Source organism: Dendropsophus ebraccatus, chromosome 3 (assembly GCF_027789765.1).
Source record: "Dendropsophus ebraccatus isolate aDenEbr1 chromosome 3, aDenEbr1.pat, whole genome shotgun sequence".
NCBI lineage: Eukaryota > Metazoa > Chordata > Amphibia > Anura > Hylidae > Dendropsophus > Dendropsophus ebraccatus.
In genome coordinates, this window is record NC_091456.1 from 184,715,890 (window position 1) to 184,734,072 (window position 18,183).

An 18,183-nucleotide genomic window follows, 5' to 3' on the forward strand; every position below is an offset into this window, starting at 1 on the left:
AGACCCCCATCCCCACACACACAGCATCCCCTGCAGACCCCCATCCCCAAACACAGCATCCCCTGCAGACCCCCCTATCCCCACACACACAGCATCCCCTGCAGACCCCCATCCCCAAACACAGCATCCCCTGCAGACCCCCATCCCCACACACACAGCATCCACTGCAGAACCCCATCCCCACACACATAGCATCCCCTGCAGCCCCCCATCCTCCCGCACACAGCATCCCCTGCAGACCCCCATCCCCACACACACAGCATCCCCTGCAGACCCCCATCCCCACACACACAGCATCCCCTGCAGACCCCCATCCCTACACACACACATCATCCCTGCAGCCCCCCATCCCCACACACACAGCATCCCCTGCAGACCCCCATCCCTACACACACACATCATCCCTGCAGCCCCCCATCCCTGCAGCCCCCTACACACACAGCATCCCCTGCAGCCCCCCATCCCCACACACAGCATCCCCTGCAGCCCCCCATCCTCCCACACACACAGCATCCCCTGCAGCCCCCCCCCTATCCCCACACACAGCATCCCCTGCAGACTCCCCTATCCCCAAACAAAGAATCCCCTGCAGACCCCCCTATCCCCACACACACAGCATCCCCTGCAGCCCCCTCCATCCCTCCCACACAGCATCCCCTGCAGACCCCCTATCCCCAAACACAGCATCCCCTGCAGACCCCCACCCCCCCACACAGCATCCCCTGCAGACCCCCATCCTCCCACACACACAGCATCCCCTGCAGCCCCCCTATCCCCACACACAGCATCCCCTACAGACCCCCTATCCCCAAACAAAGAATCCCCTGCAGACCCCCCTATCCCCCCACACACAGCATCCCCTGAAGCCCCCTCCATCCCTCCCACACAGCATCCCCCTGCAGACCCCCCTATCCCCATACACAGCATCCCCTGCAGACCCCCCTATCCCCACACACACAGCATCCCCTGCAGCCCCCTCCATCCCCCACACAGCATCCCCTGCAGCCCCCTATGCCCAAACACAGCATCCCCTGCAGCCCCCCATCCCCCCACACACAGCATCTCCTGTAGCCCCCCCATCCCCCCACACACAGCATCCCCTGCAGCCCCCCCATCCCCACACACAGCATCCCCTGCAGCCCCCTTATCCTCCCACACACACAGCATCCCCTGCAGCCCTCCTATCCCCAAACACAGCATCCCCTGCAGACCCCCCTATCCCCAAACACAGCATCCCCTGCAGACCCCCCTATCCCCACACACACAGCATCCCCTGCAGCCCCCTCCATCCCCCCCCCCCCACACAGCATCCCCTGCAGCCCCCTATCCCCAAACACACAGCATACCCTGCAGCTCCCCCATCCCCACACACACAGCATCCCCTGCACCCCCCATCCTTACACACAGCATCCCCTGCACCCCCCATCCTTACACACAGCATCTCCTGCACCCCCCCATCCTTACACACAGCATCTCCTGCAGCCCCCCTCCACACACACAGCACCTCCTGCAGCCCCCCTCCACACACACAGCACCTCCTGCAGCCCCCTCCACACACACAGCATCTCCTGCAGCCCCCCTCCATACACACAGCATCCCCTGCAGCCCCCCATACCCCCACACACACAGCATCCCCTGCAGCCCCCCAATCCCCACACACAGCATCCACTGCAGCCCCCCATCCCCCCCCCACAGCATAACCTGCAGCCCTCCCCATCCCCACACACACAGCATCTCCTGCAGCCCTCCGAACACAACATCCCCTGCAGCCCCCCTATACCCGAACATAGCATCCCCTGCAGTCCCCCATCCCAACACACACAGCATCCCCTGCAGCCCCCCATCCCAACACACACAGCATCCCCTGCAGCCCCCCATCCCAACACACACAGCATCCCCTGCAGCCCCCCATCCCAACACACACAGCATCCCCTGCAGCCCCCCATCCCAACACACACACAGCATCCCCTGCAGCCCCCCATCCTACCCTCCCCCCTCCCAGCATCCCCTGCAGCCCCCCATCCCCACACACACAGCATCCCCTGCAGCCCCCCCCCCCTCCACACACACACAGCATCCCATGTTTATTATTATTTTTACTAATAGGGGGTGCGCACATGACGGGGGCGGGGGGAATTTTGACAGCAAAAGTGATCATGTGAATGGAAAAGTGACTATGGTGAAAATACAGAAACCCCAGTTTCCCAGCATCTTGTATTGTACTCAGTGTAATGGAGGTCACCCAGCTTTCCCAGCATCTTGTATTGTACTCAGTGTAATGGAGGTCACCCAGCTTTCCCAGCATCTTGTATTGTACTCAGTGTAATGGAGGTCACCCAGCTTTCCCAGCATCTTATACTCAGTGGTTGGTAGCCTCGGGGAGATGCACAGTAAATCTATACTGTGCAGCTGAAAACCATATCAGCACAATTGTGTTAATGGGTTCCTTATAAAGGAGCACTCCAGCTCTTACCAAATATTACCCTCCCAACATCAGTGCACGGATGGTGGATGATAACCCGGACCTGTACTTCTGCCAGCAGCACAGTTCGAATAATGTCTCCAGCCCCTCTGGTCATTTGTGACCAGGGAATTCCTACTGCTCTGTGTGAAGGAGCCAGAAGTCTCTTTGTCAATGTAAGTCTATGGGACTATGGTTCGGTGTCAGCGCTGGGCCGTCCCATGGACTTATACAGGAAAGTGTCTTCCGACCCCTTCACAGGGAACAGTAGGAATTCCCTGTTTACAAATGACTGGAAGGGCTCAATGTGTTATCCGAACTGTGAGAACATTGCCGCTGGAGGAAGTATTGGAGTGGGTGGCATCTACCTTCCTCGCACTGATGTGGGGAGCGTAATAAAAGGTGAGGACCAGAGTGGTCCTTGAAGGATGGGCCGCTAGCCTGCTACTCATGGGCCACTGCTGTGTACCTGCCCCCCAGGCTAAAATTTGCCAGCCAGCCCCTGACAACAAGCAACATATAACAACAGAACTGTTAACCCGTACATCTCCTTCAGCTGTGCTTTTATATAACATACATAAAACAAAGAGTGACACCTAGAGGGGAAACACATATAACACCTTCATCCCCTTCTCTATAATACCCAACAGAGGAGACACTTTGCTCAGGTGGTATAAGACTTAGTGGACCACCCGTACCGGGACTCTACAAATGCATGTGGCCGAACTTCTCCTGCACCTGGTTGACTATGTTCTAACTAAGGGTTCTATTCCACGGGTCGAGGAGGGCCTGATCAACAATGTAAACAAGCGCCGATCTGCTAGATCGGCGTTGGTTTACTGGGCCTATTCCACGGCCCAATAATTGTTAGCGAGGGCTGCAGGGACATCATAACCGATGTCCTTGCAGCCCTTGTTAAACATCATACTTTACCTATCCAGGCTACAGGTCTTCTCCTGCGCTCCTTCTCCAGGTCCCGTGCGCAGCAGCAGCTTCGGAGCGGCCTGTCTGAACTGACAGACCGCTCAGCCAATCACTGGCCGCGGCGGTCCTGGTCAGTGATTGGCTGAGCGGTCAGCTTAGACAGGCTGCTCCGAAGCTGATGCTGCGCGCAGGACCGGAAGAAGGAGAAGACCTGCGCCTGGATAGGGAAAGTATGATGCCCGCCGCGCACCGCTATTCCACGTAGCAATGCACAGGTGGTGCCCGATGATTTTAGGTTTGTACCTAAATGAACGATCAGCCGATGACACGATCATCGGCTGATCGTTCTCTCTACTCCACAGAGCGATAATCTGCTGAATCAGGCCGATTCTGCCGATTTTCGCTCCATGGAATAGGCCCCTAACTCTGTGCACCATTTGGTCTCCTTGGAAGGTCTGGATTATCCATACTATTATGCATCAGGACAATTTTACTGTACTTGGTCATACTAGACCATCAACATAAAGGGAAATAAAGTACAGTAGTACCTCGGTTGTCAAACTGTATTTTCAGGGAAATTTTGCTTCAGTTCTTAAACTCTTGCTCAGTTCTCAAAGACTTTTTTAGCACCCAGTCTTGAAGTACAGTAATACCTTGTACAGTATAAGACTGCTGGAGTGTATATACAGCACAGTAGTAGTACAGTCAGTGCACCACCATCTCCCATCCTGTACAGTATAAGACTGCTGGAGTGTATATACAGCACAGTAGTAGTACAGTCAGTGCACCACCATCTCCCATCCTGTACTGTATAAGATTGCTGGAGTGCATATACAGTACAGTAGTAGTACAGTCAGTGCACCACCATCTCCCATCCTGTATTGTATAAGACTGCTGGAGTGCATATACAGTACAGTAGTAGTACAGTCAGTGCACCACCATCTCCCATCCTGTACTGTATAATACTGCTGGATTACATATACAGTACAGTAGTCGTACAGTCAGTGCACCACCATCTCCCACCCTGTACAGTACTGTATGAGATTTCTGGAGCGTATACACAGTATAGTAGTAGTACAGTCAGTGCACCACCATCTCCCATCCTGTATTGTATAAGATTGCTGGAGTGCATATACAGTACAGTAGTAGTACAGTCAGTGCACCACCATCTCCCATCCTGTACTGTATAAGATTGCTGGAGTGCATATACAGTACAGTAGTAGTACAGTCAGTGCACCGCCATCTCCCATCCTGTACTGTATAAGATTGCTGGAGTGTATATACAGTATAGTAGTAGTACAGTCAGTGCACCACCATCTCCCATCCTGTACAGTACTGTATATGATTGCTGGAGTGTATATACAGCACAGTAGTAGTAGTACAGTCAGTGCACCATCTCCCATCCTGTACTGTATAAGACTGCTGGAGTGCATATACAGCACAGTAGTAGTACAGTCAGTGCACCACCATCTCCCATCCTTTACTGTATAAGATTGCTGGAGTGCATATACAGTACAGTAGTAGTACAGTCAGTGCACCACCACCTCCCATCCTGTACTGTATAAGACTGCTGGAGTGCATATACAGTACAGTAGTAGTACAGTCAGTGCACCACCATCTCCCATCCGGTACAGTACTGTATAAGACTGCTGGAGTGCATATATAGTACAGTAGTAGTACAGTCAGTGCACCACCATCTCCCATCCTGTACTGTATAATACTGCTGGATTACATATACAGTACAGTAGTAGTACAGTCAGTGCACCACCATCTCCCATCCTGTACTGTATAAGACTGCTGGAGTGCATATACAGTACAGTAGTAGTACAGTCAGTGCACCACCATCTCCCATCCTGTACTGTATAAGACTGCTGGAGTGCATATACAGTACAGTAGTAGTACAGTCAGTGCACCACCATCTCCCATCCTGTACTGTATAAGACTGCTGGAGCGCATATACAGTACAGTAGTAGTACAGTCAGTGCACCACCATCTCCCATCCTGTACTGTATAAGACGGCTGGAGTGCATATACAGTACAGTAGTAGTACAGTCAGTGCACCACCATCTCCCACCCTGTACAGTACTGTATGAGATTTCTGGAGCGTATACACAGTATAGTAGTAGTACAGTCAGTGCACCACCATCTCCCATCCCGTACTGTATAAGACTGCTGGATTGCATATACAGTACAGTAGTAGTACAGTCAGTGCACCACCATCTCCCATCCTGTACTGTATAAGATTGCTGGAGTGCATATACAGTACAGTAGTAGAACAGTCAGTGCACCACCATCTCCCGTCCTGTACTGTACTGTATATGATTGCTGGAGTGCATATACAGTACAGTAGTAGTACAGTCAGTGCACCACCATCTCCCATCCTGTAGTGTATAAGTCTGCTGGAGTGCATATACAGTACAGTAGTAGTACAGTCAGTGCACCACCATCTCCCATACGGTATTGTATAAGATTGCTGGAGTGCATATACAGTACAGTAGTAGTACAGTCAGTGCATCACAATCTCCCATCCTGTACAGTACTGTATAAGATTGCTGGAGTGTATATACAGCACAGAAGTAGTACAGTCAATGCACCGCCATCTCCCAACCTGTACAGTACAAAAAAAAGTCCGAACTATGACTTCTCCATTACTCATCTTGCATTTCAATGGTGGATCAGCCAGAACCTCTTACTATAGTCTTTTTCTTCTCCTTTTCTCTGGTAGGAACAATTTGTGGAAAAGTATAACTGCCCCCCTCTCTCCCCCCAAGTCTTTCCATCTTTATCACCTCCCTGATGTCTCTTTGAAATTATTTCGCTAACCACTAATATGCTGTAATTCACCATTCTGACTTCCATTTCCATATTCAACATTCAGTTCTTCATTTTTGTTCACATCTTTGGAGTTTCCCCTATGTCCCTTCCCAAGGATTGGTATGTAAGTATGTTCTTACCTGGATGCAACTGTATGAAATTTGATAGGAGAAACAGTAAGAGTAATGGTAGGGAGTTTCATTCTTCAGTGTCAGCGTGTTTGTCATGGTGACAGGGATCTATTTCACATAAAATCGAAAAAGCATTAAAATATATACAAACATGAAGATTGTTAAAGGGCATGCACAGATGTAGCAGAGCTTTGTCCGTGGACGGAAACACTGATGAGGAAGCCTTTCAGGCATCAGGAAACCATCAGTGTTTCCTTATCGCAAAGACAGAGGAGAAAAAAACAAACATACTTACCGGCTGCAGTGGTGCCCCTCCGGCTTCTCCTCTCTTCCGGCTTTGCAAGCACACAAGTGACGTCACTTGTGTGCTGCAATGCTGGAGGTAGAGAGCGGCCTCTTGTGGCCGGAGGCATAATGCTGCCTTTGGCCAGAAGGGTATTTGGCGGGGCCCAATGTAACCGAGTATACCCCCAGTCCAGACTATACCCCTATATATTTATATATATATATATATATATGGGGGGAGATTTATCAAACATGGTATAAAGTGAAACTGGCCCAGTTGCCCCTAGCAACCAATCAGATTCCACCCTTTTATTTCTCACAGATTTTTTGGAAAATGAAAAGTGGAATCTGATTGGTTGTTAGGGGCATCTTAGCCAGTTTCACTTTACACCATGTTTGATAAATCTCCTCCATAGGGTATATATTTTGGCTAGGCCAGTTTATACACCTTCAGACCTTGTTCATACGGTGTAAGGGACCGGTCATTCCGTGACCCGGCTGGGTCACGGAACGGCCAGCCTCTGCAAAGGTCATCCCGGACGGTACTTAAGTACCGGCCGGATGATCTTTCTGGCTGCAACGTTCTGAAACGCGCGCCCCCGCATCAGAACTCCTCATAGCACACAATAAAGCAAACGGCCGGGCCGCTCGCTTCATTTTGTGAACTGACAGAGCTTTCTGCAGCCGCCGCTTGGGATCCCGGCCGGAGCGTATACCATGTGTATACGCTCTGGCAGAAATCCCATAGAGCAACATGAGGCTAGTCCACTAGCACAAAGTACGGTCGTTGTTGCCAATGGCAACAACGGACGTACTTTTACATAGTGTAAACATAGCCTTAGGCCATATTCTACCCCCCCCCCCCCCAATGAAATCAGTAGCCGTGAGTGAAATACAGAAGAATTACCTAATTTTTCTACATTTTATTGGGCATTAAGCATTGTCTGCTAAGATAAGTGAGAAGCTACTGAACTAAATCTGAAAAGTCTAAACCCATCGGGGACATTTATCATTGGATTTACACTTTTTTTTTAGTTTTTTTTGGTAATGAGATTTTGTGACTTCATAAAAATTTGTGCAAGATTTATTAAGTGTTTTACAGTATATTCCATCAGGCTCCTGCGCCTTTTTTCAATGTTTGCACTGGGAGGGGACGGGATTTTCTATTAATTACTTTATTAACTATTTTACATAGATTTTATGTTTTTGCGCAAAATCCTACCCTTTTTAGCCAAGCTGTTTTAGGCTTGGTTCACCCTTTTTTTTGTTATCCATTTTTTGCACAAAAAACAAACATAAAAATCGATGAAGAAAAAGGACGCATTTGTTTCCCTCCGTTTTGATCTATTTTTCCATTGACTTCCAAAATTAAAAAACAGAATGGATTGGCTACTATGTGGGGCACTATATGGGGGGATTGGATAATATGTGGGCACTATATGGGGATTGGCTACTATGTGGGGCACTATATGGGGGCATTGGCTACTATGTGGGGCACTATATGAGGCAGTGGAAACTATGTGGGGCACTATATGGGGGCATTGGATACTATATGGGGCACTATACGGGGGGATTGGCTATTATGTGGGGCACTATATGGGGGATTGGATACTATGTGTGGCACTATATAGGGGGATTGGATACTATGTGGGCACTATTGGGGGGATTGGATACTACGTGTGGCACTATATAGGGGGATTGGATACTATGTGGGCACTATTGGGGGATTGGATACTATGTGTGGCACTATATAGGGGGATTGGATACTATGTGGGCACTATTGGGGGGATTGGATACTATGTGGGGCACTATATGGGGATTGGCTACTATGTGGGGCACCATATGGGGGCAATGGCTACTATGTGGGGCACCATATGGGGCATTGGATACTATGTGGGGCACTATAATGGAGGATTGGATACTATATAGGGCATTTTGGGGGGATTGGATACTATATCAGGCACTATTCAGTCAGCAGCATGTGGTGACTGTAGGGAGTTGCTATGGGGGCGTGGCTAAGGAGGTTTGCTATGGGGGCGTGGCTATGGAGGGTCGCTATGGGGGCGTGGCTATGGGGACCGCGGCGCACATGTCCCTCTTTGCAAAAGTTGGGAGGTATGTATATACTATAGTAGCCATCATCCTACAGGTGGGTAAGGTTTTAATGAGGCAGGATTGTGTTACAGGATTACCTCAGCAGGAAATAGAGACTAGAATAGAGAATGGTGAGTGACATGAGGTAAAGCAGCAGCTCTCATCTCCATATTACACTGCCCTAACCCTGTAGATCTTTACAGCACAATAATAAAATATAAGGGGAGATGTATCACAGCCTGTGCAGAGGAGCAGGGGAGCAGTCGCCCATAGCAACCAGTCAGATTGCTGCTTTCTTTTTTTTAAAAGGCCTCTAAAAATGAAACCTAGAATCTTACTGGTTGCTATGGGCGACTGTTTCCCTCTTCCTCTGCACACATTTTAATAAATCACCCCCATAGTTCCTTTATTCATATCGCTGCATCCTATTCTGCAGTATTGTACAGAGATTCTAGTCATATGAATGTATCCCAGAGGGTAGCCATGTTGTGGGGGGTGCATTCATACGTTACTCCAGGCTGCTGCGTAAAAACCATCAGCGGATCTTTTTGCTGGTCGGTACTATGTAGACTTTGGGAAATATGAAAGGGTTGACCTAGGTAGGTTCGCACTGAACTTTATATTATCCCCCGCCCCATAGTATGACAGTGGCTGAAAAACAGCTGCGCATCCACTGAGGGATTTAGGCAGCAGAAATCAAAAAGCAACCATGCACCATGCACCATGCACGGATAAATGCATTATAGATAAGGCAATGTAACCTGCCGTTCTGCAACAGGGATGATGCTGGGGACAGGCACAGTACTTGTGTATACAGATACTATACTCGCATGCATTGTACTTGTGTATACAGATACTATACTCGCATGCATTGTACTTGTGTATACAGATACTATACTTACATGCATTGTACTTGTGTATACAAATACTATACTGTATGCAGTAGCGGTCTTTGGCACCAAGCACCCCAAGCAATCGCTTGGGGCCCCCAACATCCAGGGGGCCCCCACGCCCCGCTCTTCTCTTGTGCTCAAGACTGCTAGACAGGGCCGCTGCCCCGCTCGCTGCTGTGATCTGAACTGTAACTATGAGCACTCGTAATGAGCGCTCACAGTTACATGCAGCAGCAGCACTGACAGGGCGGAAGCCATTGGCTCCCTTCCTGTCAGTCACTCTTGTGGCCGCAGGAAGTGTTTTCCCTGCGGTCACAAGTGGCCGCTCTATCCTTGTGGTGCCGACGCTCCAGTGACATCAATGGAGCATCGTCGCCAGGACAGGGGGAGCGCGGCCTCTTGTGACCGCAGGGAAAACCCTTCCCACTGCCACAAGAGTGAAGAGAAGAGGAGACGCCCGGACCCAGGTGAGTATAAGTGTTTGTTTTATTGTGTTATATACTATATGGAAGGGGGAGCACACAGCGGGGGTCTATATAAATGGGGGGAGCACACAGTGGGGCTATATAACGGGGAAGACATAGGGGGGCTATATATAACTGGGGGAGCACACAGGGGGGCTATATACTACTGGGGCTTCACAGAGGGGTCTATATACTACTTGGGTCAGCACACAGGGGGTCTATATACTACTTGGGGCAGCAGAATAGGGTCTATATACAACTGGGGGAGCACACAGGAGGTCTATATCCAAGTGGGGGAGCACACAGGGGGGCTATATACTACTGGGAGAGCACACAGGGGGGCTATATACTACTGGGGTACCACACAGTGGGTCTATATACTACTGGGGTAGCACACAGAGGTCTATATACTACTGGTGGGGCACACAAGGGGTCTATATACTACTTGGGGCAGCAGAATGGGGTCTATATTCAACTGGGGGAGCACACAGGAGGTCTATATCCAAGTGGGAGAGCACACAGGGGGGCTATATACTACTGGGACTAAGGGAGCACACAGTGGGTCTATATACTACTGAAGTAGCACACGGGTCTATATACTACTGGTGGGGCACACAGGGGGTCTATATACTACTTGGGGCAGCAGAATGGGGTCTATATACAACTGGGGGAGCACACAGGAGGTCTATATCCAAGTGGGGGAGCACACGTGGGCTATATACTACTGGGGGAGCACACAGGGGGGCTATATACTACTGGGGCAGCACACAGGAGGTCTATATATAACTGGGGGGCACACAGGGGTCTATATACTACTGGGGCAGCACACAGGGGTGTATATACTACTGGAGGAGCACAAAGAGGTCTATATACTACTGGTGGGGCACAAAGGGGGTCTATATACTACTGGGGGAACACACAGAGGGTCTATATACTACTGGTGGGGCACACAGGGGGTCCATATACTACTGGGGGCAGCACACAGGGGGTCTATATATAACGGGGAGCACACAGGGGGTCTATATATAACTGGGGGAGCACACAGGGTGTCTATATATAACTGGGGGCAGCACACAAGGGGTCTATATACTACTGGGGAAGCACACAGGGATCTATATAATACTGGTGGAGCACACAGGGGGTCTATGTACTACTGGGGGAACCACACGGGTTTATATACTACTGGAGGAGCACACAGGGGTCTATATCCAAGTGGGGGAGAAAACAGGAGGTCTATATACAAGTGGGGGAGCACACAGGGGGTCTATATACTAGTGGAGGAGCACACAGTGGGTATATGTAACTGGGGGCAGCACACGGGGTATATACGACTGGGGGCAGCACACAGGGGGTTTATATACAACTGTGACAGCACACAGGGGGTCTATATACTTTTGGGGGAGCACACGGGGGGCTATATATAACTAGGGGAACACACAGGCGTCTATACACTACTGGGGGAAGCCCACAAGGGGTATATACTACTGAGGGGAAGCACACAAGGCGTGTATACTACTGGCGGCTGCGCACAAGGGGTATATACTACTGGCAGCACACAGCGGTCTAATATTGTGGAGTGCGTGTCGAGGGGGGGGCCCAGACATAACTTCGCTTGGGGCCCCAGAAATGCCAAGACCGCCCCTGACTGTATGCTATGTGTAATGTACCTCTGTGTATATATGTACTGTACTTGTGTATACATATACTATACTGTATGCTATGTGTACTGTACCTCTGTGTACATATACTATACTGTAGGCTATGTATACTGTACCTCTGTGTATATATGCACTGTACTTGTGTATACATATACTATACTGTATGCTATGTGTACTGTACCTCTGTGTACATATACTATACTGTATGCTATGTGTACTGTACCTCTGTGTATATATGCACTGTACTTGTGTATACATATACTATACAGTATGCTATGTGTACTGTACCTCTGTGTATATATGCACTGTACTTGTCTATACATATACTATACTGTATGCTATGTGTACTGTACCTCTGTGTATATATGTACTGTACCTCTGTGTACATATACTATACTGTATGCTATGTGTACTGTGCCTCTGTGTACCACATGTACTGTACTTGTGTATACATATACCATACTGTATGCTATGTGTACTGTACTTCTGTGTATATATGTACTATACTTGTGTATACATATACTATACTGTATTCTATATGTACTGTACCTCTTTGTATATATGTACTGTACTTGTGTATACATATATAATACTGTATGCTATGTGTAATGTACCTCTGTGTACCACATGTACTGTACTTGTGTATACATATACCATACTGTATGCTATGTGTACTGTACTTCTGTGTATATATGTACTGTACCTCTGTGTACATATACTATACTGTATGCTATGTGTACTGTACCTCTGTATACCACATGTACTGTACTTGTGTATACATATACCATACTGTATGCTATTTGTACTGTACTTCTGTGTACATATGTACTACACTTGTGTATACATATACTATACTGTATGCTATGTGTACTGTACCTCTGTATATATGTACTGTACTTGTGTATACATATACCATACTGTATTCTATGTGTACTGTACCTCTGTGTATATATGTACTGTGCTTGTGTATACATATACTATACTGTATGCTATGTGTACTGTACCTCTGTATATATGTACTGTACTTGTGTATACATATACTATACTGTATGCTATGTGTAATGTACCTCTGTGTACCACATGTACTGTACTTGTGTATACATATACTATACTGTATGCTATGTGTACTGTACTTCTGTGTGTATATATATATATATATATATGTCCTATACTTGTGTATATACATATACTATACTGTATGCTATGTGTACTGTACCTCTGTGTATATATGTACTATACTTGTGTATACATATACTATACTGTATGCTATGTGTACTGTACCTCTGTATATATGTACTATACTTGTGTATACATATACTATACTGTATGCTATGTGTACTGTACCTCTGTGTACCACATGTACTGTACTTGTGTATACATATACTATACTGTATGCTATGTGTACTGTACTTCTGTGTGTGTGTGTGTATATATATATATATATCCTATACTTGTGTATATACATATACTATACTGTATGCTATGTGTACTGTACCTCTGTGTACCACATGTACTGTACTTGTGAAACATATACTATACTGTATGCTATATGTACTGTACTTCTGTGTGTATATCTAAGTCCTATACTTGTGTATATATATACTATACTGTATGCTATGTGTACTGTACAGTACCTCTGTGTATCACATGTACTATACTTGTGTATACATATACTATACTGTATTCTATGTGTACTGTACCTCTCTCTCTCTCTCTCTCTCTCTCTCTCTCTCTATATATATATATATATATATATATATATATATACTATACTGTATGTTATGTGTACTGTGCCTCTGTGTATATATGTACTGTACCTGTGTATACATATACTATACTGTATGCTATGTGTACTGTGCCTCTGTGTATATATGTACTGTACCTGTGTATACATATACTATACTGTATGCTATGTGTACTGTACCTCTGTATATATGTACTGCACTTGTGTATACATATACTATACTGTATTCTTTGTGTACTGTACCTCTGTGTATATATGTACTGTACTTGTGTATACATATACTATACTGTATGCTATGTGTACTGTACTTCTGTGTATATATGTACTATACTTGTGTATACATATACTATACTGTATGCTATGTGTTCTGTACCTCTGTGTACATATACTATACTGTATGCTATGTGTACTGTACCTCTGTGTATATATGTACTGTACTTGTGTATACATATACTATACTGTATGCTATGTGTACTGTACTTCTGTGTGTATATATATATATATAAATATATATATATATATATATATATATGTCCTATACTTGTGTATATACATATACTATACTGTATGCTATGTGTACTGTACCTCTGTGTATATATGTACTATACTTGTGTATACATATACTATACTGTATGCTATGTGTACTGTACCTCTGTGTACCACATGTACTGTACTTGTGTATACATATACTATACTGTATGCTATGTGTACTGTACCTCTGTGTATATATGTACTGTACTTGTGTATACATATACTATACTGTATTCTATGTGTACTGTACTTGTGTATACAAATACTATACTGTACTCTATGTGTACTTTACCTCTTTGTATATATGTACTGTACTTGTGTATACATATACTATACTGTATGCTATGTGCACTGTACCTTTGTGTATTTATGCACTTTACTTGTGTGTACATATACTATACTGTATTCTATATGTACTGTACCTCTGTGTGTATATGTACTGTACTTGTGTATACATATACTATACTGTTTTCTATATGTACTGTACCTCTGTATATATGTACTGTACTTGTGTATACATATACTATACTGTATGCTATGTGTACTGTACCTCTGTGTATATATGTACTGTACTTGTGTATACATATACTATACTGTATTCTATGTGTACTGTACTTGTGTATACAAATACTATACTGTACTCTATGTGTACTTTACCTCTTTGTATATATGTACTGTACTTGTGTATACATATACTATACTGTATGCTATGTGCACTGTACCTTTGTGTATTTATGCACTTTACTTGTGTGTACATATACTATACTGTATTCTATATGTACTGTACCTCTGTGTGTATATGTACTGTACTTGTGTATACATATACTATACTGTTTTCTATATGTACTGTACCTCTGTATATATGTACTGTACTTGTGTAAACATATATCATACTGTATGCTATGTGTACTGTACCTCTGTGTATATATGTACTGTACTTGTGTATACATATACCATACTGTATGCTATGTGTACTGTACTTCTGTGTATATATGTACTGTACCTCTGTGTACATATACTATACTGTATGCTATGTGTACTGTACCTCTGTGTATATATGTACTATACTTGTGTATACATATACTATACTGTATTCTATGAGTACTGTACCTCTGTGTATATATGTACTGTACTTGTGTATGCATATACTATACTGTTTTCTATATGTACTGTACCTCTGTGTATATATGTACTGTACTTGTGTATACATATACTATACTGAATGCTATGTGTACTGTACCTCTGTGTATATATGTGCTGTACTTGTGTATACATATACTATACTGTATGCTATATGTACTGTACCTCTGTATATATGTATTGTACTTGTGTATACATATACTATACTGTATGCTATGTGTACTGTCCCTTTGTGTATATATGCACTTGTGTATACATATACTATACTGTATGCTATGTGTACTGTACCTCTGTGTATATTTGTACTGTACTTGAGTATACATATACTATACTCTAGGCTATGTGTACTGTACCTCTGTGTATATATGTACTATACTTGTGTATACATATACTATACTGTATGCTATGTGTACTGTCCTTTGTGTATATATGTACTGTACTTGTGTATACATATACTATACTGTAGGCTATGTGTACTGTACCTCTGTGTATATATATACTATACTTGTGTATACATATACTATACTGTATGCTATGTGTACTGTACCTCTGTGTACCACATGTACTGTACTTGTGTATACATATACTATACTGTATGCTATGTGTACTGTACTTCTGTGTGTGTGTATATATATATATATATATATATGTCCTATACTTGTGTATATACATATACTATACTGTATGCTATGTGTACTGTACCTCTGTGTATATATGTACTGTACTTGTGTATACATATACTATACTGTATTCTATGTGTACTGTACTTGTGTATACAAATACTATACTGTACTCTATGTGTACTTTACCTCTTTGTATATATGTACTGTACTTGTGTATACATATACTATACTGTATGCTATGTGCACTGTACCTTTGTGTATTTATGCACTTTACTTGTGTGTACATATACTATACTGTATTCTATATGTACTGTACCTCTTTGTATATATGTACTGTACTTGTGTATACATATACTGTATGGTATGTGTACTGTACCTCTGTGTGTATACGTACTGTACTTGTGTATACATATACTATACTGTTTTCTATATGTACTGTACCTCTGTGTATATATGTACTGTACTTGTGTATACATATACCATACTGTATGCTATGTGTACTGTACTTCTGTGTATATATGTACTGTACCTCTGTGTACATATACTATACTGTATGCTATATGTACTGTACCTCTGTGTATATATGTACTATACTTGTGTATACATATACTATACTGTATTCTATGAGTACTGTACCTCTGTGTATATATATACTGTACTTGTGTATGCATATACTATACTGTTTTCTATATGTACTGTACCTCTGTGTATATATGTACTGTACTTGTGTATACATATACTATACTGAATGCTATGTGTACTGTACCTCTGTGTATATATGTGCTGTACTTGTGTATACATATACTATACTGTATGCTATATGTACTGTACCTCTGTATATATGTATTGTACTTGTGTATACATATACTATACTGTATGCTATGTGTACTGTCCCTTTGTGTATATATGCACTTGTGTATACATATACTATACTGTATGCTATGTGTACTGTACCTCTGTGTATATATGTACTATACTTGTGTATACATATACTATACTGTATGCTATGTGTACTGTCCTTTGTGTATATATGTACTGTACTTGTGTATACATATACTATACTGTAGGCTATGTGTACTGTACCTCTGTGTATATATGTACTGTACTTGTGTATACATATACTATACTGTATGCTATGTGTACTGTACCTCTGTGTACATATACTATACTGTATGCTATGTGTACTGTCCCTTTGTGTATATATGCACTTTACTTGTGTATACATATACTATACTGTATGCTATGTGTACTGTACCTCTGTGTATATTTGTACTGTACTTGAGTATACATATACTATACTCTAGGCTATGTGTACTGTCCCTTTGTGTATATATGCACTTTACTTGTGTATACATATACTATACTGTATGCTATGTGTACTGTACCTCTGTGTATATTTGTACTGTACTTGAGTATACATATACTATACTGTATGCTATGTGTACTGTCCTTTGTGTATATATGTACTGTACTTGTGTATACATATACTATACTGTAGGCTATGTGTACTGTACCTCTGTGTATATACTTACTGTACTTGTGTATACATATACTATACTGTATTCTATGTGTACTGTACCTCTGTGTATATATGTACTGTACTTGTGTATACATATACTATACTGTATTCTATGTGTACTGTACCTCTGTGTATATATGTACTGTACTTGTGTATACATATACTATACTGTATGCTATGTGTACTGTACCTCTGTGTATATATGTACTATACTTGTGTATACATATACTATAGTATTGCACTTACATTAGCTCAGTCCTCAGTGCGTCTTCTCCTCCTGTGCTGTGTGATGTGCTCTGGATTTGTTTCTGTTACTTCCCATAAGGTTATATATAGGGGGATTCTGTTGTGTCATAGAGGGGTGTGCTAGGGGGAAGCTGCCAGGGAGTGGACCAGAAGCTCTGTCGTCGGTGTGCACAGGGACAAACCAAACTGGACCAGGTTTTTAAAAGACACTTCCTCTTGTGGGTGAAAGCGCGACTGACAGAACCGCAAGTGAATGGAGCTTAATTGCAAACCACGTCTGACCTGGAGACAAGAGTGGTGCTGCCTCTGGACGAAAGTTGTCATGTTTTTGTAGTGCTCGATAACCCCTTTACGCTCGTAGTGTCTAAGGGAGCATGCACACTTCGGAATTCTCGTGGAGAACTTGCCACAGATTCCACCGCTCGTCCCCACACGCTCCCATTCTCCACTCTCCACTTGTCCCATAGACTCCAATCCCCTGGGAGTGCAGGGGAGCGAGCGACAGAATCTGCGGCAAGTTATCCATGTGATTTCCGTTGTGTGCACATACCCTTAGGGCTATATTACATAGACAATAAGTGATCGCCGATCTACAGTGTGCGTGTGTAATATATATATATATATATATATATATATATATATACTTACCTGTCCAT

General features: G+C 44.2%; 1 protein-coding gene across 1 annotated transcript in view; it reads right to left on the bottom strand.

Moving 5' to 3' along the window:
- LOC138786585 (uncharacterized) overlaps positions 1-18,183 on the bottom strand; it is a 33,512-nt gene extending 15,329 nt beyond the window's left edge. Inside the window, exons 1-3 of the mRNA XM_069963570.1 lie at positions 18,176-18,183; positions 17,810-18,005; positions 6,340-6,438 (exon numbers count right to left, since the gene is read on the bottom strand). Of these exons, the coding sequence (XP_069819671.1) occupies positions 6,340-6,438; positions 17,810-18,005; positions 18,176-18,183 (303 nt within the window). The remainder of the gene's footprint in view (positions 1-6,339; positions 6,439-17,809; positions 18,006-18,175) is intronic.